The following is a 24,875-nucleotide window of genomic DNA, read 5'->3' as shown; positions in this document are numbered from 1 at the left end:
AAAAGGTTTGGAGCTGCTGCACAGTTATTTTAACCACTTAGGAAAATCAGTGAATTAAGTTACTTGCCTTTTTAATTCCCATTTTTAAAACTGCTTTTTATCATTTGCCTGCTTCCCAACCACCAAACTCCAAAACACAAACTTTAGCAAACAGCCCAACATTTCAAACTTTAGCAGCAACACAGGTTCAGCTCTAATCACTTCCTTGCAACATACTGGCATTTAAGTCTTCGTTTGATGTCACCAGGATGTTTAGTGTTGCCACATGCCAGCTCTGTCTCCACTGCCTGGCTTTGGTGACAACAGGGACAGCCAGCCAGGGAGTGCAGACTTACTCATGGCTCCCAGAAGGCAAGGTTTTGGGAGAGCTGGGAGATGGATCCACAGGGAAGGGGGCTGTCAAGACCTGCAGGTAGGAGACCAGAGTCAGAGGCATCAGCTCAATATTCCAGGACTCTTGGCAGCCAGGTTACCTCGGGTGCAGGGACTTTGCCGCAGCCCAGCCATCCAAGGGCATGGCTCCAACTCAAGAGGAAGTGGCACCCCAGAACCCATTTTTCTCCATGGTGAGAAAACAGGCAACCAGAATAACCAGGGCTCCAGCTGAGAGTGTTGGAACACCCCAAGGTTGCAAGAGCTGCTCTAGCACCTCCATGAAGGCCCAGGTGGGTTTCTGCATTCCAGGGACCCCTGCTGAGGGCTGTGGGGGACACCCCAAAGGCAGGTGCTGCAGCAAGCACAGGAACCTGTCTGAGCACTGGTGAGCTCCACTGGAAGGGGATGCTCAGGCTCCCTGGCTCAGAGCCAGCCCAGCCTCACCTCATCCCAACGCAATTTAAAAACAGAAGATGCCCGCCACAAGGATTTGAAGTAATAGCATTTATTCAAATTCGTATCACACACAGAATATTTCAAGTTGGAAGGGACCCACAGGCATCATTGAGTCCTGCTCTTAAGTGAATGGCCTGTACAGAGATCAAACCCACCACCTTGGCAATTACTGGCTCCCTGCTCTAAGTATTTGATATCCAGACCCGCTCCTCAGAAAACTCCACGGAACAGACTTTTCTTCCATGTGGAGCACCTGAATGGGAGCTTGAGCAACATCTGGAGCCAAATCAGTTTAATCTCCCTTCACTACAGGATAGAGGCCAGAAGTGGCTGATCCCATTTGGTGGAGCTCATAGCTCTGGAAGGAGCTAGGATCTGGTTCTGCAGAGCTCCGACTTCTGGAGGAGAGGGCTGGGAAAGAACAGTCCGGGCACTGCTGCAACAAGTCCCTCAGGGATGGCTTGCCCTCTGCTTAGACCTGAAAAAAGGGATAAAAAAGAATCCAGCTGAGTGAGGAGGAGTTGGGCTCAGCACTGTGCGAGATTCCATCCACATGCCAGAACTCCTGGATGCTCCCTCCTCACCCTGTGGTTTTGGGTGGCTCATGCCCAGCCTCAGCCCCATATCCGCAGGACTCATCCAACAGTCTCCAGATTTGGGAATCATCACAGACCAGGCTGCACTGCCACTGATCTTACCCACCCCCTGCACCACAGATCACAACTCTGGCCAATTAAAGCTCTCTGAAACGAGGTTGGTCATTCCCACCTATGCAGTCCAGGCAAAAAACTGGCCACTTCCAGCACAGGCACAGTCAGCTCGAACTGTCCCCTGACCTTCAGACCCCACTCCAGATCACGTAATACCAGAATGGACTGGCTTAGGAGACACCTTAAAAGCTCACCCCCTTCCACACCCTGCATGGGCAGGGACACTTTCCACCAGACCAGGATGGCCTAAGCCCCAGGTTTGAATAACCTGGCCCTGGAGACTTGAGGGATGGGGCAGCCACAGCTCCTCTGGGCAACCAGGGCCTCCTCTCCCTCAGAGCCATGTGTTTCCTCCCAGTATCCAGTTTAAACTTACTGCCCATCCCAACACCATGAGTTCCCCAGAGGACACTCACATTCTCCACACTGCAGTTTTCCCACAACTCAGGTCCTATGGGAAGCAAGCTGAAGCCCTTGGGACAGGGCTCACATGTTCTCAACTTTTTTTTTTTTTTTTCCACAGGGTAACTGCTGAAAAAACAGAGCCAGAGTTTAGTGCCTGATGCCAATGGGTCACTGTAAATCCATAGCTCAGATACTCCGAACAAATCCCAGCTCTCCAACCCTCAACGGCACATCTGCCCCTTGTGCCCAACGTTTATCCCTTCTCCTGACCAGGAGTTCCCTTCCCAACCAGACTTCCCAAAATAGTGAGGCCAGTGCAGTCTGTCTTCCTAGTGGCCCCTCTCAGCACAGGACACACCTGCAGAGAGCCCAAGACCAGCATGAATTTTACTCTTCCTCCTTTTTCGACCACAAGATCGGTATTCAGATCTGATGGGAAAGGGATTCGGAGGGATGGGCTGCAGAGATTAAACAAGGGTACTACCTTCTCACCTGGGTTTATCCATCGGATGGGTGAGCTCTGGAACACCCAGGACCCCTGGAAGACATCACAACATACCCCCAATATCAGCAATGAGCTGCAGACTCTTGTGGACACACCTTTGACTCACTCCACCCTGAAACCATTAACAAGGAACAGCCCAATTCCCAAAAATGTATTGGAGGGGCGAGTGACAGTCACGGGCAGAAGAGGCCCAGCAGTCAAAGACCTTCCCATTGCTCTGGCATGTTGTTGGAGACCTGCAGCTACTTCGTGGAGCTACAGCTCTTGGATTAACATGCAGGTAAACATGGAGTTTATTCAGTAAAGTCTGTGACAGAGCAATTGACTGGCTCTGGATCAGGGTTGATTCCCAGTTCTGCTTCTAGCAAGCCCCAGAGACAGGAATTGCCCTTATCTCACCCATACACGATCTGGGTGAAGAAAGAACTAAGAGAGTTTGCAGGGCCCAAGGACATGCCCTGTGGAGGATGCATAACCCTGGAACAGCATATGCTGGCACTGCCCGATATCAGAGGGGCAGGAAACGCTGCCGGTTGCTACTCTTGGCCCAGGGAGGCCACAAAACCAACCAAATTCTCAGTCCAACCGAGGACTCCAGAATCTGCATCGCCCATCTCACCTGCCTGAAGCTGAGACCGCCACCAGGCATCCCATGCCCTGGGATCACCTTCTATGCCAGGATGCTGCTGGGGAAGAAGAGAGTTTTAAGCTTTAGTAAATTACAAGAGAAGTAAGTTAAAACAAAGCTACAGAGACAGGATACGCTCCTCCCCCTCTCCGGTGCATCTTTTGGGCGCCAGGGGCAGGGATTTGCGGCAGCCGCCTGCTTCCAACACCAGTAATTCCCCTAGCCCATGGGGGGCCATGTACTTTCCCGAAGTGTTGCCGGACAGTTACGAAAGCTCCAACTGAGCGGCGACCGTCGAGGAAAGTCCCTTTGCTCTCGGCTCCTTTTTGACTGCATCTGCCACAGCACCGACAGACGCAGCTTCGATAGGGCCGGGCGGGTCCGGGGTGCTCTTCCACCCGCGGCCGCCTGTCCCGAGACAGGGCATTAGTCCGGTCCCGGGAGTCCCTCGCTCACCCAGAGCCGGGCCCGGCCTGAGGAGGAGGGCGGGGTCAAGGCCGCGCTGCCCTTCACAGCCTTCGGAGCGCACTGAAGCGCCTCCGCCGGCCGCGATGCCCACGGGGCGCCGATGCGGCGGAGCCGAGCGGCGGGAGAGCCCGAACGAAGATGGATGGCGGTGGATGGTCCCCGATGGTCCCGGCGCAGACGCCCCCACTCGCCGCCATAGCTGAGAGAGGCGGAAATGGATTCGCGGCCACCTTTTATAGCCGGCAGCGCGGGCTCCGATTGGCTGCTGGTGCCGCGCCCTCCCGCAGAGGCTTTTGGGAGCTGTAGATCGCGCTGTTTATGGCTCCCGGTATCGTTCCTTCCTTACCCGCTTCCAGCCTCCCGCTCCACCCCATCCCAAAGGATAAACAAGCCCCCGAACAACCTACTCTAGTGGCAGGTGTTCCTGCCCATGGCAGTGGGTGGAATGAGATGAGCTTTCAGTCCCCTCCCAACCCAAACTATTTCACGATCCCATGTTTCACAACTCCCACTAGCACTGGGAACAGCTGCACACCCTCACCCCACCTAAATAGCTGTCCAGTCCGGGTGGGACAGGTACAATTTCTCTCTCCTCCTCCATGCAAGGTCCACACCAGGCGTTGCTCTTTAAAAAGCTGAAGGCAGGAGCTGCGTTTCCCCTGTTCCTTCCTCCCTTTTGGAGCGGGGGGAACACTCTACCTTCAGGGAACAGAAGGAAAGTTTCTTGGAAAAAGAAGTCTGTTTGTCTACACAATACCTCTGTAAGGCTCCTGGCTCGTGATTCATAATTCAAGGATTTAAAATGGGAGTACCTGCCAACGGACTGGAAGGGAGTGCTGGAACAGCTGCTGCTACTGATGCTGAAGGCACAGCCATCATGGGAAATCAGTCGGGAAAGCCTGAGACTGCTTCCTACCCAAGCCTTGGAGAAAGGGCAGAAAGGATGGTCATGTTTGAAACTGTTCTGAGCAAATGAACAGATGAAAAAATTCCTAGTGTTCACTAATGGCCTTTTGAGCTGGTAATTCCCTCCAAACATGGCAGATCAGCAACAAAATAAACCCTCAGCCATTTAAGGCCGAGTCTGGGAATGAGCTGCCACCTTCGTGTGGCCAAACCCTCCCCAAGACAGTCCTTGCTGAAGCTGTCAGGGATGAGGTACAATCAGCTGCTCCCATTCTCCTCCTCCATGGATCTCACAGCTGTTCCGCCAAGCCATGAGGCAATCCCTGCAGTCTCCCTGGCACAGCCACTTGTAAAACGTGAGCCTAGAAATCATATCAGATCCTAGGGCAGGGTAGAACCTGGGAGATTACTGTAGGAAAAAAACATCAACCTTCCCCAAAACTTCAAACTTTGGCAAACATTGCTTGGGAAGAGACTCCTCCAAATGCTGAACTGGGAGAATCCCCAAAGAGCAGCATTGAAAAGCACTGGATCCCCAGCAGACCTCAGCCCGCCATGACAAGATGGATGGAGATCCAAGAGGGGCAGAGAAAATTCCACTGCATGTCCACAGACAGCAAAGCCCCGATGAAACCTCGCGGGAATCTCTCACCAGCCTCTTCCACAGCAACAGCACATGGGAGCACATGCTGGAAGAGGCTGCAGTTCCCAGCACCTGACAGATGGGAGCAGACAATGCACAGGGATGTGAAAACTATCAGTAAGGAAAAGCAGGTGTGCATCAGTGATCCAGGTGGACTGTTGTGCCTGTGGCTGCCTGGGACACATCAAGGGGACAAGGCAAGTTCTGGCCATGGTCAGCTCTCAGTCTCTATCAACTTGTTATCCATCATTGCTTTTTCCCTGGAAATTTTACAGCAGAGGCAGCTTGATTTTTGAATTACAGAATAATGGGACATCCTGATTTGGAAGTGACTCGCAAGAATCATCAAGTCCAAAAGTCCTGCACAGAACACCCCAAGAATCCCACCAAGTGCCTGGGAAAAATGAGTGTGTGCGAAGCAGGACCCCAAACACCTTCTTAATAAACTGACTGCACTTGGAAAAACCATTTTGACTTGAAGTAACTGCTAGGGAAGAAAAAAAAAGATATTTTCTGAAGAAATGTTCTAACCAGGAAAAAGGGAAAGCGAGCTCTGCCAGTGACACTTCCTGAAGCAGCTCTATCAGTTTCTGCTACTGCATTTCAGATTCATACCCCATCCTGCCACTGAGTTAGTTTCATGGTTAACCAAGTTGTATCCAGAAACAGGTGTATCCAGTATGCTTTACAAGGTCACTGGGAGATAGCGAGGCTGGAAGGTAAAAATTCCTCTCAGATCTTGTTTAGCAAAAGCTGAAGATTAACAAGCCAATAATGAGAAACTCAGAACAGGAAGATTAGAGTCAAATATTTATCTCTGTTCCTTAAAAGGGATTCAGAGAAGTTCCTAAGGGTGTTGTGTATGTCTCAGTGCATGGGATATGAACCTGTCTCCAGAAACTGATCCAAGTAACAGGAACTTTCTCTAGTCAGACTCACATGGGGAAAAAAAAAAAAAAATCACTGTCAGCCCTTTTCAGCCCTCTTACCCATACATTTGCTAAAGAAATGCTTCCAGACTCCCCATCCCTTTGGAAGTGGGTCAGGGCTGCCTCCAGGCCACTCCAGTGTGTACTGTCAAGCTTTTAATTAAACACAGGCTAATGTCAAGAGGCCACCCCGCAGCCTCAGAGCTCAGCCTTTGGAAATCACCACTCTGTGCCTGAAAACACCCATGTCCCTCCAGCTCTGCAGAACATTCCCAGTCTGTGTAACTCAAATGGGAATTGGAGTCCCTACAGTTTCATCTAAATTGGATGATTGCATCTTCATCAAAGAACACAGTAAGAAAGTTTGAGTTGTATTTGGAATTGCTATAAATCTTGCCTGCTGAAAGGCAGAGTGCTTCATGATCTCTGTTGCCAACATGGATGCAATTTTCAAGAATTACGTAATCCCAGGGAGCTGTGATATCATCTGCCTTGGATTTCTTGTCTTCAGCACACAGAGATAAAAGCAGAAATTACCTTATTACATGAAGTCCTTGTCTTTCATCCTGTGTGACACTAAATGGTAATTAATCTGGGCTTTTCCTGTAGCCATCCAGGAGAAACAAAATCCCACACTCTATTTAACTGGGATTCCAAAAAGCAAACCCTACAAATTACAGGAGGTGGCTGTTTTGTAGCTTCATATAAAAGTCTCTCCTGTGTTTCAAACACTGCAATAACGGCCGGGAGCTGAAAATGAACATTAAGATGAGTAAGTGATATTGAAGAAAAAAAAAAAGAAAACCAAACCAAAACTATGCAGAAATTTAACAGCTCCACAGAACGTTGGCTGAGATCCTCCCAAACAACCCCAAAAGCCCGGCTCATAACTCCAGAGAATGAGGCCCAGAGCCTTGCATCAACTTCTCTTCTGAAATGAGAGCTGGAGCTATTTTAAGCTCTGCAGCACCAGTAAACAAGAGTCAGCAGGTCATCTCTGCAGCCTTCTGCACTCCCAAATTATTCCTCAGAAGGGTCAGTACATGCCCAGCTCTCTCAGGAATTAGGGGTTAGGATGGGTTGGATTAATATTTACCATTTTTCTTTCCACCACAGAACAAACACAGAGAGCAAAAGGATTTTCCCACAGGGTTACTGTCTGATCCCTGATAACCTGTTCCTCTCTCCTCTAGAGACAGACTTGTATGGAGATAGTTTATCCAGGCATTAGGGAATACTCCACAGATAGCAATGCTGGGCAGATGAGAACAACAGAATAAATTTATATTGATAAGTAAGTATGGCTTCACCCTCTGGAGCAAACTGGGATGGCCACATTGTAAAAGCTAAAATTCATGGGAGTAGGAAAAATAAACTCCAAAGTAGAAAGGCAGGCACACAGGGCAGCACAGTAACAGAATGATGCAGAAAGTGTTTTAAATGCCTTTCTTTCCATCACTTCTGCAATGCCACTGCTGAACCTCCCAAGAAGAGGGGGTGTCCTGACCTGAGTGGCCAAATCAGAGGATATAAAGCTCTGCTCTCTTCCACTTCTGCTGCTTCTGAAACGCCTGGAATGCACAGGGAACATTCCTTTCCTGACATTCAGAGCAGGTGAAGTGAGATAGCAGCACAGTCAGGGGCACAGCAGGAGGAAAATTCACAGCAGGAGTCCAGCAGTCCTATAGCTCCACTTGTTAGGAATAACCTAACTCCAGTCACATTACCATTTCCCCCACATCCCACTTCCAGTTGATAAAAAAAGACCACAGACTGACAAATAGGTCATAATTATGGACACAAACAAAGGTGTAGTAGAAGTAGCTTTATCAAAGTATTTAAATTTTGTGGCAAATCTCTGCATCAACATGGGCAGGGAGGCAACGAAATGCTCTGCAGTAGCAATTTCAGTTACTGAATTATTCCTTGGATAGACATTTATTACAGGTAGTTTCTCTGTTCCTATTTCCCCAAGAGTTTAAGGCACAAAAGCCTGAAAAAGGGCTTATAACATGTATATAAGTGCTATTATTTTCACTTTCACCTCTAATGTAACATATCAGCTTAAATATATTGCTTGTCCATCCAGCTTATACAACATTCAGTAGAGAACCGCTTTCCAAGTTAACAACCATTTGTTGCACAATATATCAATGCAATTGCTCTGACCTGTTTTTGCTGCAAAATCTTCAGTTTCACTCTGACTGGACAGTGGAAGACACTACAAAATCTCAACATCTCAATGAGACTATCAAAGTGTGTCCACAATAAAAAAAAAATAAAGGCATGATACAGAAAATAACATTTAAATATGGACGCTGGAAAAAGTGTTTTAAACTGCTGGTTGATGGGGAATTATTTCTTCATACACAGGTGGAGAAGCAGACCAGATGTACAGGAGATCACTAGGTAAAAGGCATCAATCTGTAGCTCTATAACACTCCTTTCTGTCTTTGCTCTCCAAAGTGCTCTTTGGGTTGATTGCTTAAGAACATCAAACTTGCAAGCTCAAGATCACAGCTTAAGTAAACCACAACATAAGCTTTCATCCTATGCTCAAGTTACAGCAACCTTACCCAGTCACTGGAAAGATTTTGAGACATTTTAGTGCTGTCCAACAATGATCTTTTTTGAAATAACACATTGATGAGCGTTGGGTCAAATGACTTAGGACAGTTGAATGGGCAGCAAAACAGAAAGATGGGCAGGAACCAAAATGCAATGGGTAATTTTACTTAAAAGACCAACTTTTTTATTGTATGATGGAGTAGAGTCTCTCCCCTGTGCCATCTTGTTGAAAGTTTATAAATTACAATTTTCAGTAAGTATTAAGAGTTCATTTCAAGACAAAAGGAATAAAACTGTCGCAGTTCTAATTTTCACCATGAATAAAGGTTACTGAGATGCTCCTAACAATACTTGTTCTCTACAGGAAAGGCCACAGTCCTCCTGTACTCCGAGTACCAGACCTGGGTGGGGAAAGGGCCACCCCTCAGTACTGCAGGATCCAGGGGCAGTGTAACAGTCTGGAGCGCACGGGCAAGATGTCTCACAGACACAGTGCCTCAGCAACGAGGCTATAACACAGCTGGGATCTCTGATGAGACAGTGTCCAAAGGCTGCCAATGACAGTCCATCAAGGCATCGTAGAGCTCTTCACTCTGTTCCATAAACTGCTTGTTTGCTTCATGGACATCTAACTGAGGCGTGGGATCTATAGGAGGAAAGACGGACAAAAAGGTCACACATCAAAGGTGTTCAGAAAAAACCCACCCTGTAAACAAGTTGGTATATTAAAACAAACATAGGGGGAGTCTCAACATATCCAGGACAGGTGTCGGAGGATAGTGCCAGACTCTGTTCAGTGGTGCCCGCTGACAGAACACGGAGCAACCACCTCAACATGAACAAGAAGTTGTTTTCATGGAGCATGGCAGAGCACTGTAACAGCTGCCCAGGGAGGGTGTGGAGTCTCCCTTTCTGGTGACATTGCAAACTCACCTGGATGTGTTCCTGTGTCCCATACTCTAAGTAAGCCTGCATTAACAGGGATTGGACTGAATGATCTCCAGAGTTCCTTCCAACCCCAAGTGTTCTGTGATTCTGTGCGTCACCAAACAGTCCCAGCACTTACCCAATCACAAACCTGACCGTATCAGCCCTGCTCAATCTCTCTGCCATGGGATAAGGAGTAAATACATCCAAACACATCCCTTTTTACAGTGGTGATTGCCCCACAGGAGAGCCAGTGGAGGGAACATACACCTCCACCTCACAGCCCAGTGCAGCCACCTGCACTGCCAGAAGGGGCTCACTCTGATGGAAAGGGCAGGAGCAGAGGCAGAGGCACCCGTTCCCTTCTTCATCATGACTGTGAGGTCACAAATGATGGACGGATGGATGGGAGCATCCTGTGCTGCTGCAAGCAGTCACCAGAGCTTGTCTGCCAAAACCTCCAGCAGCTCAAAGCTGGAGTCACAGTTAGGAACGAAGGGAGTGTCACAGCATTATGTGTGAGCATAGCCCTATTTTACATGTGGAAGAAATGTTTGGAAAGCATTTTGGAGCTGGACAAAAAGCCAGCAGGTCCAATCCTGTTGCTACCAATGCACAGTGATGAAGTCCCCAAAACCCTGTAGGGTATAAAGTTCACCTAACAACAGTGGCAACCCAAAGCTCAGGTTATCAGAGTAGCACAATCACACAGGTCAGTGAATGACTCTCAGTACAAAGCTGAAAGAATGGAAAGATTCTAAAACACTTCAGGAATGTGTTTGTAAACATGTGACTTCCTTAGGAGGGAGGTGAGGCCCTGGCACAGGTTGCCCAGGAAAGCTGTGGCTGCCCCATCCCTGAGTGTCCAAGGCCAGGTTGGACAGGGCTTGGAGCAACCTAGTCTAGTGGAAGGAGTACCTGCCCATGGCAGCGGGTGGATAAAGATGACTTTTGAAATTCCTTCTCACCCAAACCATTCCAGGATTCTATGTTTGATTTTAGCTACATCATGTTGTAACTCATTACAGGAGAAGAGATTTAAGGAAAAGGAATGATACAGTGGCAATACATGAATTTGGTTTTCTACAAATGTAGGAATCTTTCATTTAATCAACCAGAAAAAAAAGATATCTAGAGATGTCCCAACTCTAGTCCTGGGATGTTTGGTTCAGCAAAAGGAAAGCTCTCCTGGAATGCTTTCAAGAGCCATTAAGAGCTTCCACACACATCATCACTCATACCTGTGGATCCTGTAGATCTGTTACCACGTTAATTTTTTTTTTTTTTTAAGAGATGAGTAAGATACACTGCATAGTGCATATTCCACTCAAGACAGAAATCTGGAATGGCTGGCATGAAATGATAGTTTCTTGCATCAATAAATGAAAGCTACTTGTACAGGTATCTAAAAGCCCAATCTGGCTTAGTGACCCATTTCAAGCAGTGACTGCTTGAAATATTTTATCAGCATGGTGACTAATATTATTCCCTTTTACTTTTAAACTAAAAGCACAATTAAGTATTCTGGGCTTTAAATGTCAAGATTTTATAGAAAAACAGAATATCTACTTTTTCTTGGTAGCATATCAGAATTAAAAACCCTAGTAAAAATAGGATAAAAATTTCAGTACTACAGAAGATTAAAATCTCAGTGCTGGGGAAGTCAAACAGTTTCAGTCCTCACCAGGTTCAGACTAGGAGCAGCAACAGTAAAACCAGGATGCAACTGTTCTAGGTGATAGTGACCCACAAATTTTCTCAGACTTACTCAAAGATAAAGGTATATTATAAATTGAAGTTAGGGCTGATTTAGGAAAGTCTATAAGCAGTGCAGAACATACAGACAACTTCAATACAGAATCTGAGAAACATACCTTCCAATGCATCCTCACCAACATCTTCATATGTCTGCAAGGAAAAAAAAACCCCTTAGGACAGTCAATAATCATATTTTCTTTTGCAAGCATCATTTGTTGATTAGTACTGTCAGAGACTGACTTACACTGGAATTATTACAACAGAATTCTTCACACATAAGCCTGTGTTTCATTCCCAACTCCATGGTCAAGATCCTACACTAAACCTCTAAGAGAGGCAGTTCTTGAAATTTCAAGGTTGAAATGGGGTGACTGTTCTGATGTGTTCTACCCTCTATAACAAAGTTTATGAAGGATTCCAAAGGCACTCTGAGCACTTCCTGTACCAAGAGAACTCTTCTACCATGACAACTATATTAAGAGACCCTTTGTGTCCTCTAGACCTTTTTTTATCTCAGCAGTATAGTCTCCATAAGGCAACAGGACACACCATGGGATAAACACTAAGTAGTAGCTATATTAAGACTTCATTATTAAGAGGTCTATAGTAAGATCTCTTGGTGTGTTCAGTCTGGAGCAGAGCAGACTGAGGGCAGAGCTCATTGGGGCTGCAGCTCCTCCCGTGGGACAGCTCCAGTCTTTGCTCTCTGTGACCAGGGACAGGACCTGAGGGAACGGCTGGAGCTATGTCGGGGGGGGTCAGGCTGGGTATCAGGAAAAGATTCTTCCCCCAGAGGGTGCTTGGGCACTGAACAGGCTCCCCAGGGAATAGGCACAACCCCAAGGCTGCCTCAGCTTCAGGAGCATTTGAACAATGCTCTCAGACGCAGGGTGGGATTGTTGGGGTGTCCTGGGCAGGGCCAGAAGTTGGAGTCAATAATTCCTGCGGGTCCCTTCCAGCTCAGGACACTCTGTGATTCTCAGAGCTGGAGATAAGACATTCCCATCCCACCTTTCAAGCTCTGTGGTGTTTCTGTGCTGCCCTACCTGCATGGTGCTCTGCGTGTAGCCGTACTGGGGGTAGCTGTAGCTGTAACTGCCCGTGTTCTGGTCGTACCCCCACTGAGCGTAGTAGTTGTGATACTGCTGGTAATACTGATTGTAATTATAGTTGTACATCTGATTGTACTCCATTGGTTTCACACGATTACTTAAAAAAATAAAGCAGGAGTAAGTTGCAATAGAATAGTGCAGAACAAGTATGAAAAAAGCAGTGAAATAGCTTAAGATACAATGTAGTAAAGAGACAACACTTAATCTAACATGCAAATTTCAATCTTTAAAATATATTCACTGTTTACTGGAGCAATATTTAATTGTTTAAATTTAATACCCTTTCCTGTATTCATATTCCTCTTCATTAATGAACATTGCTTTCATTCTTTATGAGCTAATTGGGTATCACTTCCTGGCTTTGGGAAGGGAAGAGTTCAGAACTATGAGCTTCAGTTCAGAACAATCCTGAACCACAATCCAGATACCAGAGTCCCTTTTTCATTCTGATAAGGAGGATTAATTTAAGTGATCTGCAGCTTTCTAAGAGAAGGTACTGAGTCTTGCTTTATATGAAGAGTTAAAGCCTTGCAAAAAACCTTGAGTTTTCTTTTGTAAGAATGGGAAAAACTCTCCCTTCTGCCACTGTCATACAGAAACCTAAGCAAGGATTCGTCCATTTTCTCTCTGAACTGGGTGGTCTTCAATGCGCAGACTTGAAAAAGTTAATGAAATAAGAACTACTAGTAATCAAAAAATAAACTTAAATACCCTGAGAACTGACTAAAATTCCTACCCCTCGCCATAACGTGGCAGCATTCCCAAGGAAATAAGATTCCACCTACTATCAAAATTTGAAATAATGAGATGACAAATACTGTTTGGAAATGGCTATTTCTACTAATGATGAAATTAGTGAGAAGTAGGAAGAAGAAAACATCAATCTTCTCATCACGATACACCCCATTTTTTTGCTTTTCTCTTCCTTCCCCCCGCCCCCTGCCAAGACTTACGAGGTCATTTAAAATCTAAATATTATTCAAATAGGGAGCAATTACTATGATTCGTATTACCCTAGTGCTACGAGCCCCAAGTCAGACCAGGATCTCATTGTATCAGGTTCTGAACAAACACAGAAAAAAAAGTTAATCCCTGCCCCAAAAGTCTTATCTGTAGTAGACATCATAATAGAATTTAAAAGGTAGTTGAACTTTGCTATCCAGACATCATTAAGCCATCATAAACTATTTCAACTTAATACAAAGGAACATACACTTTAAAAACAATCATATTTAACTACAGTGTGTACACGTGTACGGATTTAATAATGTATACAATTCAAAACAGTGTAAAATTCTTAGTCTTGAGCTAATGTTATAATTTCTTTGAACTCCTGGGCATTCTGATACTCCCCATATTCATGGGTATTCCTTCATTTTGTGATGGAGACATCTAGGACATGTACCCAAAGCACTAAAAGGCATTTAACACCAGATGTGATTTTTCATATAAATGTCCAGCTGTTCTTCTACTCACACTTTTGGTATAGCCACACTCAAGCGTACAGGTTTAGAGCCCAACCCCACAGCTCCCTGACACTCTGTCAGTGCTCTCTTCTGTTCCAGTTCATCTGAGAATTTCACGAACCCATAACCTCTGCAGAGACACAGAATAACTCACATAAAAACAACTCCAAAGAGCCATGCCACATTATAAAAATTAGTACAAATGAAATTTGAATTGGTTTGGGAAACACAGTGAATTAAAATGTTCATTAGGGTTGTTGTCCCTGCTTTTGGGAGAGATGAAACTATTCTGCCTTCCAGTTGCTTTTCCAGAATGCCTGAAGCCACATATCCAAGCTCTGGCAGTACATTCAAGGGCTTATCAATGTAAAGTAGCTCTTCTGCCCGTGGATTCCGGGGAACTGGAAGTGAGCTGACACAAGCCATATCAAAATGTATGAACTGACATGTGGTAAAGCTGCAGATCTCTGCTGGGAGGATAGTGATCATCTCAAGAGTTGCAAGTCAGCATAAGATAGACTTTGCTTCTATCCAAAACTGCTCCACTGTGATGGAAAACACGACTTTTTCCTAGGGTCAACGAGATATGTGTTCCAATCAAGTTCACTTTTCAACAGGAATATATTCAAATAAGCTTTCTGCCATTCCCAACAATAGCATTTCCAACAGTGGGCCTGAAAATGAGCTCTTAACATCAAATAGCTAAAACCTGCTCTGAGAGCACAGCTGGAACAGGGTCAGGATATCCAGAATCCCTGGACTCTGCAACAACCTTTCACTGTAGTGTGGCAGCACTGCATGTCAGCCAGACTGAAAACTCCAACTTCCTCCAACCCCAACGGTCCTTTGCGTGGGATTTAGATGCTGTAGTGAGTCAGAAGCAATGCAACAGTATCCAAGACAGCAGTGCCAGGATCCCATCATGGGATGGGCTGCCTTACCCAGCAAAAAGATCAAAGACTTAGGTGTGGGAGGGTAAGAGGAATCCATCTATGCAAAGGAAGAAGTTTGGGAGGGGAAGGGCTTGTCTGCCTGGGGAAAAGAGCAAGCTGTAAGCAAGGGTGTAAATTCACAGTGCATTATCTATTCTGTGGGAACTGCTAAACACCAAGTAATGTACTATTTTGAAAGCAGCATCACTTACTACTCATGGGAGGACCCCTCTGGCAGCTATTTCAGAGCAGTTCATGCCCCAGAAAATGCACAGCAAGCTCCACACACAAGCCCAAATATCTTATTTTTATATATATATACACAGGTATGGATGTATCCTCCTCCCAAAAAAGACCAGATCAAAGCTTAGGCTTATCTACATACAACTAGATTATTAAGCACAAGCAAAACTCTACACATACCCATGTTTGTTTAACTTGCCCTCTGCCAAAGGACTATGACAAATTAATCCAGTTCAAGTCAACAAATCCAACTAAGTTCTAAGCTGCCAAAAGACTCCTGCAGATTTTCAGATGGGACCAGGACTGTGTAAGAGAAACAGGGAAGACTGGCAGTTCCAAAATAGAGACAGATAGAGAGATAGGTGCAGTGTACAGGAGTAGATGCTAGGTGCTGCAAGGAAGACAGTGATTGTTCCAAGTCTTCCAGACACTGATTCTTCCAACTCTTCCAGACATTTAGCTTTTCCACACCAATAGCTAAACCATTGGTGTGGAAAGAAATAATTTCTTCGTGGCCAGGACCTCCATGCAGACCTTCTGTCCTGCCCCTGAAGTTTGGAAAAGCCTCGGCACCTGCACCCTCAGCAGAAAGCAGAGAAGCAAGCACAGCACCACAGCAACTCTCCTGTCTGCAGAAATGCTTGGGAAGAGGCCTTCCTGATCCACCAGCCCTAGCTGGAAGGGTCAGGGCTTCGCTGGGCATGTCTACAAGCCCTAAACTCCTCTCTCACATCACACTGACACCTGCAGTTTCCTCAGCTTTGAGCAACTGCACAAGTCCCAACAAAGCCCCTGGCGCCAACACTCTGGCACTGCCAGGGGAAACAGCTTTGCTCTTCCCAGAAGCAGGACTCTGAGTCCCTGCTCCTTCCCCATTTCCCAAGCTACCACAGATTTCCTTTTCTTGAGGTCTGCACATATGCACAGTTCCCAAAACCCAACTAGTAGTCCAACCTGCAGCACCAACACCTGTTCTATAGACTGAGGCTGAAGCAGGTGCAGCACAACAGGAACTGTGGGGTTTACACTAAGGAGGAGCAGAAGGCACGCAGATCCCAAGCCAACACTGTCAGTCCCAGGTGAGGTGGCAATGACAGCACAAGGACTCAACAGCCAGAGAGACTGAGTAGCTCTGCAAGAGGTTCAGGTTGTACATGAAGAAGAACTTCATGACTGGGGAGAAGCGAAGCTCTGGAACAGGCTGCCCAGAAAGATTGAATTATCTCCATCCTGGGAGGTTTTCTGGGCCACACAGTTCATGGATGATATTATCTAGTGTTGGCTGCAGTCCTGTTAGGAGCTGGACCAGAGGCCTCCAGAGATTCCTTCAAACGAGCCTGTCTAAGACTGAGAAACCGCACATGAGAAGGTGGGGGGACCTACAGCCATGGCAAATATCTTATCCCAACATTCTCACAGGTATTTTATCAGAAAATTGTGCTTCACTGAAGCCATGCTGTGCTTTGAAAACAAGGATGCTCACCAACTGCTCCTTCCTCTGGAAAATACAGTTTAATTTTGTGCTATTTAGAAAATATTTTAATTACATTAAGAAATCCAGCTTTTTGATATCTGTTTTTGGCAAGAGATTTTCAGGAAAGACGAACAAGGCAGCTACTGAGAACCTGATAGTGAACCACAGCTTTGTGTGCCCTACCCTATTTGAAAAAAAAAAAACAACAACCCTGTACAGCTCTCACAGGAATACACACTCAATAGCTTAAAGTTTGTAAAGCACAATTCCACCTGAGAGTCGAGGAAGAGAGTGTCTCATGATTACTTAAGACATTTTAAGAAGTGCAATAACACACGATGGGCCTCACACTGACATAGGAGTGCTGTTACCCATGTGACTATCAAAACTCAAGCAAACTTCAGGCTGAATGGCCAAGAACACTATATTTAAATAATACTAAAATCTAAGCCAAAAGATTTTTTTTTCCCTTGCTGCATTCTGTCTTTCCTGTTGCCACATGTGAAGTGGAAAAAAAGTGAATAAAAGACAACTTACTTGGATACTCCTGCCTGGTCCAAAACAACTTTTCCACCTCTACACGATGAATAAACTTTAACAAAAAATTCATATAACATCCCATCATCCACGTCGGGAGTCAGGTCTCCCACAAAAAGGGAATATTCTGGACTAAAGAATCAAAAGAAAACTTCTTAAATACAATCACCAAAAAAAAACCAAACAAAAAAAACCCCAAACAAAACCAAAAACAACAATAACAAAAAACAACACAACAAAAAACAACAACAACAACAAAAACAAAACAAAACAAAACAAAAAAACTAACCAAAAAAACAAAGAAGAAAAAAACCAAGGGACATGCTGAGTGACAGTTACCATTTAGCCTAAATATTTGAATTCAGAGAAGAGTGATATTAAAAGATCATTTAATGGAGACTTTAAAGTGTCACCAGTTAAACTACTTAACTAAAATTTTTATTGACAGTGCTTTTTCAAGTTAATTCAAGCAGCACAAACAACCAACTTTATACTGCTTTTTATTTAAAGATTATTTCACTGCTTATTACTCACAGGATATCTCTGATTCTAAAACAGCAAGAAAACAATATCTCATTTATAGATATGCTATTTCCAATACATAGATCTTAAATTATAACATATCAATTAGATACTTTGATGCTACAAAGTTTAAATACCTTAAAGGATGCTGGATAAATCTGCTGTGCCACACACAAGACAAAGAACAAAACTGGCAGTCTAAGTTCTCCTCCCTCTACTAAAGACTGGCAGTGCTGAATTTGGGTTTACACATTTTGAATACTTTTTGCAAGGCAATTAATAAAGAGACATTAAGCAGACAAAAATTAATATTTAAATATTGAGCACTTACCTGTTATCAGGCTGTTTTCCATATGTTGCATAATTCAATTTAAAACGCTTTGCCTGAAACAAGGCAAAAATGAATCCATACATTCAAATGTTGTCATGTGAATTCAAGCAATTAGGGAAAAACACAATAAGCTGATTTAATACAACCTTCTTAATGCTGACACGTTTGATGCCTTCAGGCCAGCCAGTTAAGGTAACAAGCACATTTTTATTTAGCGTCAATACAGGTATAATAATGAAAATCAAAACCTGAACAGAGGTAGTAATAAGAAATGCTAAATTTCTTCCAATTTTAATGTCTTAAAATGAAATGACAGCACCACTAATGGACTTTTGTGATTTAACACAAACACTAGCAGACCAGAACCCAACAAACTGGAAAATGGAATCAACCTGGGTCTGGAAGTGTGGCTAAATACTTGGCTCTGGACATTTAGTAAGATCCAAAATTAAAGGGTTCTGACAGAACTACATTGGACACTGGAAGCCTCTTTAAATTTTGCATCTGAATTTATTTTTGAAACAAGTTTCCCGGCAACCCAGATTTGTGCCCACCTGGAACTCTCTGTCCCCAACCTACCAGACTTCACCAACTTGTACCCAAGCGACAGCTTACTTGTAAGTTTAGACCAAGATCTAAGGAGACCAAGATCTTTGGATCAGCTCTTAGACATCAGGGGCTAATGTAAGGATCAGAAATCAGGATTTCCGATCACAATCAGAAATGCCCTAGAGATCAGGGTACTTGTTCAGTACAGTGAAGAGCCCAGTGTGTTCCTGGATCTTGTATGATGGATTTCCTTCCCTCAAAACAGGTAAATAATTCTTGGGAAATAGAGCACAAACTTAACTCTAGGACATAAGCCTGTTTCTTGCATGCTTGAATAATACTACACAACTTTCTGTGGACCATTTACAAGCTAACACAAACTTTAGATTCCACTTTGAAGCACTTAGATCTTTTTTTTGGATCTTGCCCTTCACTGCAATATTCTAGGTTTAAAATCAACGAGATACCTGAGAGTACTTCCACTCAGATGGGAACTGGGAACACCAATGCTTGGAAGAAAGACAGCACCAGCACCATGGCTCTCTGTTATTCCTTTGGCTGATTCAGTATTTCAAAATAAATAAAAGCATGAGCCACACTCAAATTTTCTGTAAGCAAAAGTCTCTAAATGCAAAGGACAAGCTGGGCAGTTGCCTGCTGAGTGCACTGATTTGTGCTGCTTTGGATTTTTCCCTGACATCTGTAATTCTCTCCACGTGCAAATAATCCCTCCACACAGCACTCTGTTTTAAAAAAACTGTGAAGAAAGATGAGTATTCCCAAAACCAAACTTCCATTACCATCTTACTCCTTGCAAGACCTGCTCTCTTTGTCTCTCCAGTGACTACAGAAGGCATCCAGGATGATCAGCTTGCCTTAACCATGAGCAAACATGTGAAACATCCCCAGGCCTCTCATCGACTCTTTTTAACGGGGCACATCACCCTCTCAGGAACATAGACTAAATAGTTCAGTCTGGACTTCCTGGTTTCCTGCTCTGGGTATTAGCTACTCTGAAATAAGAATCCATTTACCTTGTATATCACACCATAACTGAGGTGATTCTAGAGCTGCTTTATGAACCAGTCACCCCAGCTACTGCAGCCAACTCCTGTGGATACAACAGACAGCTGTGTCAGCTGTCCCATTTTAATCTACCACATATTTAAGTCAACATCCTAAAATTAGCCTCACTGACTATTTCTTCTCTTTTTCCTAACTACCCAGCTTTTATGCAGAGGAGACATTAGTTATACACTGCAATTATTCAATACTCTGGCTCCTTCTCCACTGTAAAGATGTTTGGGTAATTTCTGTTTGCTAAGGGCCAAGAACAATGCAAGATTAGAAGTCATATTTCTCTTGTAAATCAACGTTACTCAAAAGACAGTGTGAACTTGCAAGTTCATCCTGTACACATGTAACAATACATACAGGTAAATTCTCAGGTTGTCTCATCCCTGAAAATGTCCAAAGCCTGGTTGGATGAGGCTTGGAGCAACTTGGTCAGTCTAGGGGAAGGTGTCCCTCCCATCATGGGGGATGAAATACGGTAAGTTTTAAGGTCCCTTCCAAGACAAATCACTCTGTGACTCCATGATTATACAAAAGGAGAGCGATGGAAGAATTGTGGCATTATACACTATACTCAGTCTAATTTCTTCTTTGCTCTTCTCAGGTTTCTGATTAGTCTGACTTTGGTAACAGCGGAAATGCTCAGATATTAAAAAACTCCACACCTCACAACACTTCTACACCTGGATTTTATCTAGACAAGTCACAAAGAAATCAGTGGTTTTTCTCAACAGTTTTCTGAGCAAGAACATTAACAGTTTTATAGTCATAACTTCAATTCTAAAACAAAGAAGAATTCCAGTTTGCTAACTATTGAATTTGTCTGTAATCATTAAAAACACACATTCTATACTATCTGTCCCTGTGAAGTTTTGGTTCTCAACTGGCTGATCCCATTTACTTACCGGTGTAGCACCAGGAAGTGGTTTTCCATTGATTTTGTGTAAACATTTCTCTGCAGTAGCTAGATCTGCAAATTCTACAAAGCAATAGCCTGCTGGAATTCTGAACGTACAACACAGAAGAGAAAAGACAAAGGTTATAAATTTAAAACACATTTGAGGAGGAAAGTTGTATTTAGATAACTGGTAGGAAATTTGCTATAGTTGCAATACACAGAACAGTTTCTTTTTAAAGTATAAACATTAGCTACCAAAGAGAAGCTGAATCTCAAGGGACAGCCCCTACTTACCATAAGTACGGTCAACCTAAGCACATGGAAGATGGTTTAGCTTACAGTTTAACCTCCTATTTTCATTGACCATCGATATGCCCATCCAAGTTTAAACTACAGAAAACTGAAACTATAGCTCTTAAAAGAAAAATTAATAAGAATGAAACTACTTTATTCTGCATAAATCACTCACTTTATTTCAAATAAAGAAATAAATTGCTTATTGGTGTCAGAGACTTCCCACTTCTGTCAGCATCACACAGCTGCACTACAGATTTATGACCAAAGCCTGGGGAGGTGTAATTCCCAGAGGGATGGAATGAGATCCATACACTGCTCTGACTGAGTGCTGGAGCACAGCAGGATGAGGGCCAAAGCTTGTTTGTTGAGGGGAGGCTGAAGAGCCAGAAGTGCCCTCTCCACTGCCCTCATAAATATTCCCATATTGGTGGCAGCAATGGTGAGAAACTCAAAGGGAAAATTCACTCTGATACGGAAGGACCACAGTGACACTTCAGTCCAAATGCACTTGGAGAACAATCAGAAACAGTTACCCTGTCAACCTGTTTCGAATGATTTTTACACTCAGTACAAGCTCTCCCATGGTGGCAAAGGCTCTTGAAACAAAGTTTTCATCCATATAGGGCTCCAGCTATAAAAGCAAAAAAAAAAAAGTTAGATCAGGGCATCTACAAAAAAGAGAATATATGTGTCAATGTCCCCCTAAGCAGTTAAAACATTATTGAGAAGGATTTTACCCTTACACTTCAAAAAGAAGACTCATTTAAGAGGGTCGATGCCACTCAAAACCAGCAGGCATGCATGAACCAGGCTCAACAGTCTGCAAAGTGGAACCCAAGAGACAGCATGAATTTCAGAGAACAGGGAGCTTCACAGAAGGACAAAAGCCACTCAGAAAAATACAGCAACAAACTGAGCATTTGCTACAGGGAGCAGGGGAGAAGGTGGCAGGCTCCTTCTCCAGGTGCAAGCGAAGGCTGGGCCAGCGCTGTGGGTACACAGGTGCAGCACAACCCCGGGCACGTGGCAGGTGACACTGCCCCGTGGACCCGTGGTAGGGGTCTGCAGAGCTGTGTCTGCCTTGCACAACCCAGGAGATAACAGGGCAGCACTCAGAGGAAGCCCTGGAATTGCATCCCACAGTGGCTCTATGCTTCATCCTGCCCATGGCAGCACTGACCATGTTCATGTCACAGGGAGGGAATGGCACTGTGCAGGTAAGAGTGTATGTGAACATGCTGGAGAGCAGATGTCTGTGTGGTGTAAGGGACTGACAAGTAGGAAATGGTGCTGGAATTTGGATCATATATACTATGAAGAACCTGAGTGAACAGGATACCTCTGTGGATAACAGAAACTGGAGGAGGGAACCAACCAAAATTAAAATAGGGAGCAGTGGGTGTGACAGGTAACATGGAGCTGAAAAATATATACATATATTTTTTTGTATATATACAATATATATATACAAAATAAATATAGCTCCATGTATTTACCTATGTAAGACAGGTGGCTCATGGTATTTGTGTGTCTGTCAGGTACCAGGTGGCTCCACCACTTGTGTGCGTGACAGAATGTGCAGTATGTGAAAGGTGACCATAACTGCACTCGCACGTGTGAAAGGCAGCAGATGCCCTGTGGAGGCGAGTGTGAAGCAGAACTGACTCGTCCCAGGAGCAGAGACAGCACCACTCTGCACAGACATGCTATGGAGGGTGTTCCTGGGGGTGTGTGTGTGTACAGGAAAGCCGGATTTGTAAAGACAACCAGTTTCTTGGGTATATCCGTGTGGCTCAAACAGCCATGGCCTGCTTATGAGAGTAGTGATGAAAAAGAAGATGGGCTTTATGGTAGAGAGGTGGCAGATAACCCTCTTTGTGGGGAAAAGGGAGAACAGACTCCATGGAGTCTCTGTGCAGGAGCAAAGGCAGTAGAGGACTCCCTGATACCATGGCAAACTGGGTGTGCTGAGTGTGTGTGTGGGAAAGAAGTACCCAGCGGGATTCTTAGGGATGTGTTGGGCTATGTGTACACACACATGCGAGATGAGGAACACTACATGCAAGCAGGACTGTGCTGGTGTGAGCTGCAAGAAAGGGGCTAAAGAAAGGTATGTCAAGGAAACAGGTGGCAGGAAAGTTGTCTCATGCTAGTGTGACTGTACACACATAGCGAAGTACACAGAGATGTGTAGAAATGTATGACAGACAGCAAAGACACTACACACAGCAGTGAGACCACATGTATGTGTCACAGTGTACCACAGTGGCAGCAACGCAGGCACCACAACACACTGAGCACACCCATACATGCAATGTGGGTGGGTGGCAGAGCACTACAACACACTGGGGAGAGTACGCTTAATTGTGGAAGTGTGTGCTCAGCACTGAGTGGTGAAGGACACAGGGGCACAAGAGTGAGGGTGTGAAGGGCACACAAGGGACACTGTGGGCTGTGCATCACTGTGAGGGTGCCCACAGTGCGCATATAAGTGGGCAGCAAGACACCTTGGGTGAAGAAGCACCTGTGAGTGGTGCTTCACACAGGTGCTCTTCCTGCCAGGTACACACACAGGCAGGAATGAGGAACCTAGCAGGGTGTGTAAGTGCCTGTGCACGTGTGTGCATGTAGGAAAGTCAAAATCCTTATGAGGGTGTAAGTGCCCCCATGGGTGCGCACGTAGGGGGGCCGGCTGTGAGGGGCAATCTTGGAGAGGTGCACACAAATGTGACTGCATACAAGTGTGTGCACAATCAGCAGCACAACCATGAGTTTGTGTAAATGCCTTGCACAGTATGACAATGTAAGTGCCTATAGCAGCTGAGCAGGTAAAACAGAAGACAAATCCTTGAAGCATGCAAGTGTACACGCTGTGAATATGGGAGTGTGTAAGTGCCTCTTAAGAGTATGGAAGTGTGAGACTTTTTGGTGCCCATGCAGGTGTCAGCCCACCAGGGACACTGGTGTAAGAGTAAGAGTGGCTGTGACCTGACTGCAGGCAAGCAACGAGGGTCCCTCTCATTGCGGGGTGTGTGTGTGTGAGTTTAACTGCTCACAAATGTGCCTGTCAGGCTGGCGTTTGTATCTGAATTTGTGTGTCAGCCTGTGTGAGCATGTCAGCATGCACAGAAGTGTATGAGGTGAGTGTCACTTGGGGAGTTTAGGTGTGTCTGAATGTGTGAGGGGCTTGTGAGGCTGTGTCTGCGGGGGTGTCAGTGGTGTGAGGCGGTTAGTCAGTCAGGGGGAGAGGGTGGGCTGGTGTCAGGTGTCAGTGAGGGTGTCAGAAGTGTGAGGATGTCAGTCCGTCGGTTGCTGAGTGGGTGTCAGACTGAGTGTCTGTCAGTCAGAGTGAGGTTGTCAGTTGTTGTAACGGTGTCAGACAGTCTGAGAGTGCCAGAGTGCGGGCATCAATTGGTGTGAGCGTGTCCGTCAGTCTGAGGGTGTCAGTCGGTCGGTGGGAGGGCGTCAGTCAGTCAGGGTGCGGGTGCCGGTCAGTGACGCTATCAGCCGGCCAGTGCCTCCTGCGTCCGCGCCGACCCGGCCGCTTTCCCCCGCAGCCCGGCCGCCCCCTGCCCCCCTCACAAAGCCGCGCGGTCCCGGCCGGACACTCACGTCCCCCATCCACAGGCTGGCGGCCATGCTGCTCCCGCAGGCCCGCGGCGGGTTCAGCGGGGCCGCGCGTTCCACCTCCCGGCGCGGCGCGGCGCGGCCCGGCCCCGCCGCCGCCGCCTCCGCCGCGCCCCTCCCTCTGTCCCTCCCCCGGTTCCCTCGTCCCTCGGTCCCTCCCCTGGTCCCTCCCGCCGCCGCCCGGTTCGGCGCAGCCACCTCCTCCGCGGCCCCGGCGGGCGGAGAGAGCGGCGCCCCGGCCGCCGTAGCGCCCCCTGGCGGCAGGAGGAGCGACAGCCGCGAGAGGGAGCCGTGGGAGAGGGCGGGGGTTTGGGGCAGCTCGGGCAGGGAGGATTTGGGGCAACTCCAGCTACCTGGAAGGAGATTGTAGTGAGGTGGGGGGCCGGTCTCTTCTACAGTGCCTGCAGTGAGGGGGCAAGAGGAAATGGCCTTAAGCTGAGACAGGAGATTCAGATATTCGGAAAAAAATCATAAAATATGCGAAGTTGGGAGGGAGCCACAGGGATCATCGAGATCAACTCTTAGCCCTGCACAG

The 24,875-nt window shown here is 45.8% G+C and overlaps 1 protein-coding gene and 4 non-coding genes across 8 annotated transcripts; all 5 read right to left on the bottom strand.

Moving 5' to 3' along the window:
- Positions 1–1,437: 1,437 nt before the first annotated feature.
- Positions 1,438–1,508, bottom strand: LOC136301606 (small nucleolar RNA SNORD99). Its single transcript, XR_010723911.1, has one exon. It is a non-coding gene; the product is annotated as a small nucleolar RNA SNORD99 (small nucleolar RNA).
- Positions 1,509–2,283: 775 nt separating this feature from the next.
- On the bottom strand, positions 2,284–2,400 carry LOC136301610 (small nucleolar RNA SNORA61). The gene has a single exon (XR_010723915.1). It is a non-coding gene; the product is annotated as a small nucleolar RNA SNORA61 (small nucleolar RNA).
- Positions 2,401–2,600: 200 nt separating this feature from the next.
- On the bottom strand, positions 2,601–2,731 carry LOC136301609 (small nucleolar RNA SNORA44). Its single transcript, XR_010723914.1, has one exon. It is a non-coding gene; the product is annotated as a small nucleolar RNA SNORA44 (small nucleolar RNA).
- A 582-nt stretch (positions 2,732–3,313) lies between these two features.
- LOC136301608 (small nucleolar RNA SNORA16B/SNORA16A family) lies at positions 3,314–3,456 on the bottom strand. The gene has a single exon (XR_010723913.1). It is a non-coding gene; the product is annotated as a small nucleolar RNA SNORA16B/SNORA16A family (small nucleolar RNA).
- A 4,389-nt stretch (positions 3,457–7,845) lies between these two features.
- TRNAU1AP (tRNA selenocysteine 1 associated protein 1) lies at positions 7,846–24,456 on the bottom strand. Of its 4 annotated transcripts, none has more exons than XM_066204476.1 (10): positions 24,326–24,449; positions 21,451–21,533; positions 21,247–21,344; positions 20,424–20,523; positions 17,896–17,948; positions 17,043–17,174; positions 13,867–13,986; positions 12,325–12,487; positions 11,395–11,428; positions 7,846–9,239 (listed from the first exon to the last, which is right to left on the bottom strand). In XM_066204476.1, the coding sequence occupies exons 3-10, from the start codon at positions 21,330–21,332 to the stop codon at positions 9,103–9,105; spliced, it is 825 nt and encodes a 274-aa protein (XP_066060573.1). In that variant the 5' UTR covers positions 21,333–21,344; positions 21,451–21,533; positions 24,326–24,449; the 3' UTR covers positions 7,846–9,102. The 4 variants fall into 4 exon arrangements, with proteins under 4 accessions (XP_066060573.1, XP_066060572.1, XP_066060571.1 ...); XM_066204475.1 differs by having other exon boundaries at positions 21,457–21,533; positions 24,326–24,448; XM_066204474.1 differs by lacking the exon at positions 21,451–21,533 and having other exon boundaries at positions 24,326–24,456.
- Positions 24,457–24,875: the final 419 nt, after the last annotated feature.

This window comes from Chamaea fasciata, unplaced genomic scaffold, assembly GCF_029207755.1.
Source record: "Chamaea fasciata isolate MVZ Bird 193981 ecotype frontalis unplaced genomic scaffold, bChaFas1.0.hap1 SCAF_26, whole genome shotgun sequence".
Lineage (NCBI taxonomy): Eukaryota > Metazoa > Chordata > Aves > Passeriformes > Sylviidae > Chamaea > Chamaea fasciata.
The sequence above is the reverse complement of the archived record's forward strand: the minus strand, read 5'-3'. Positions and strand labels throughout refer to the sequence as shown.

Excerpts from the sequence above, each read along its gene's own strand:
- TRNAU1AP (XM_066204474.1), bottom strand. The coding sequence starts at position 24,352 with ATGGCCGCCAGCCTGTGGATGGGGGAC. Across the intron at positions 13,987-17,042 it reads GACCAGGCAGGAGTATCCAA|AGGTTATGGGTTCGTGAAAT; the intron begins GTAAGTTGTCTT and ends GTGTCTCTGCAG. Across the intron at positions 12,488-13,866 it reads AGTGTGGCTATACCAAAAGT|TAATCGTGTGAAACCAATGG; the intron begins GTGAGTAGAAGA and ends TATTTTTTTAAG.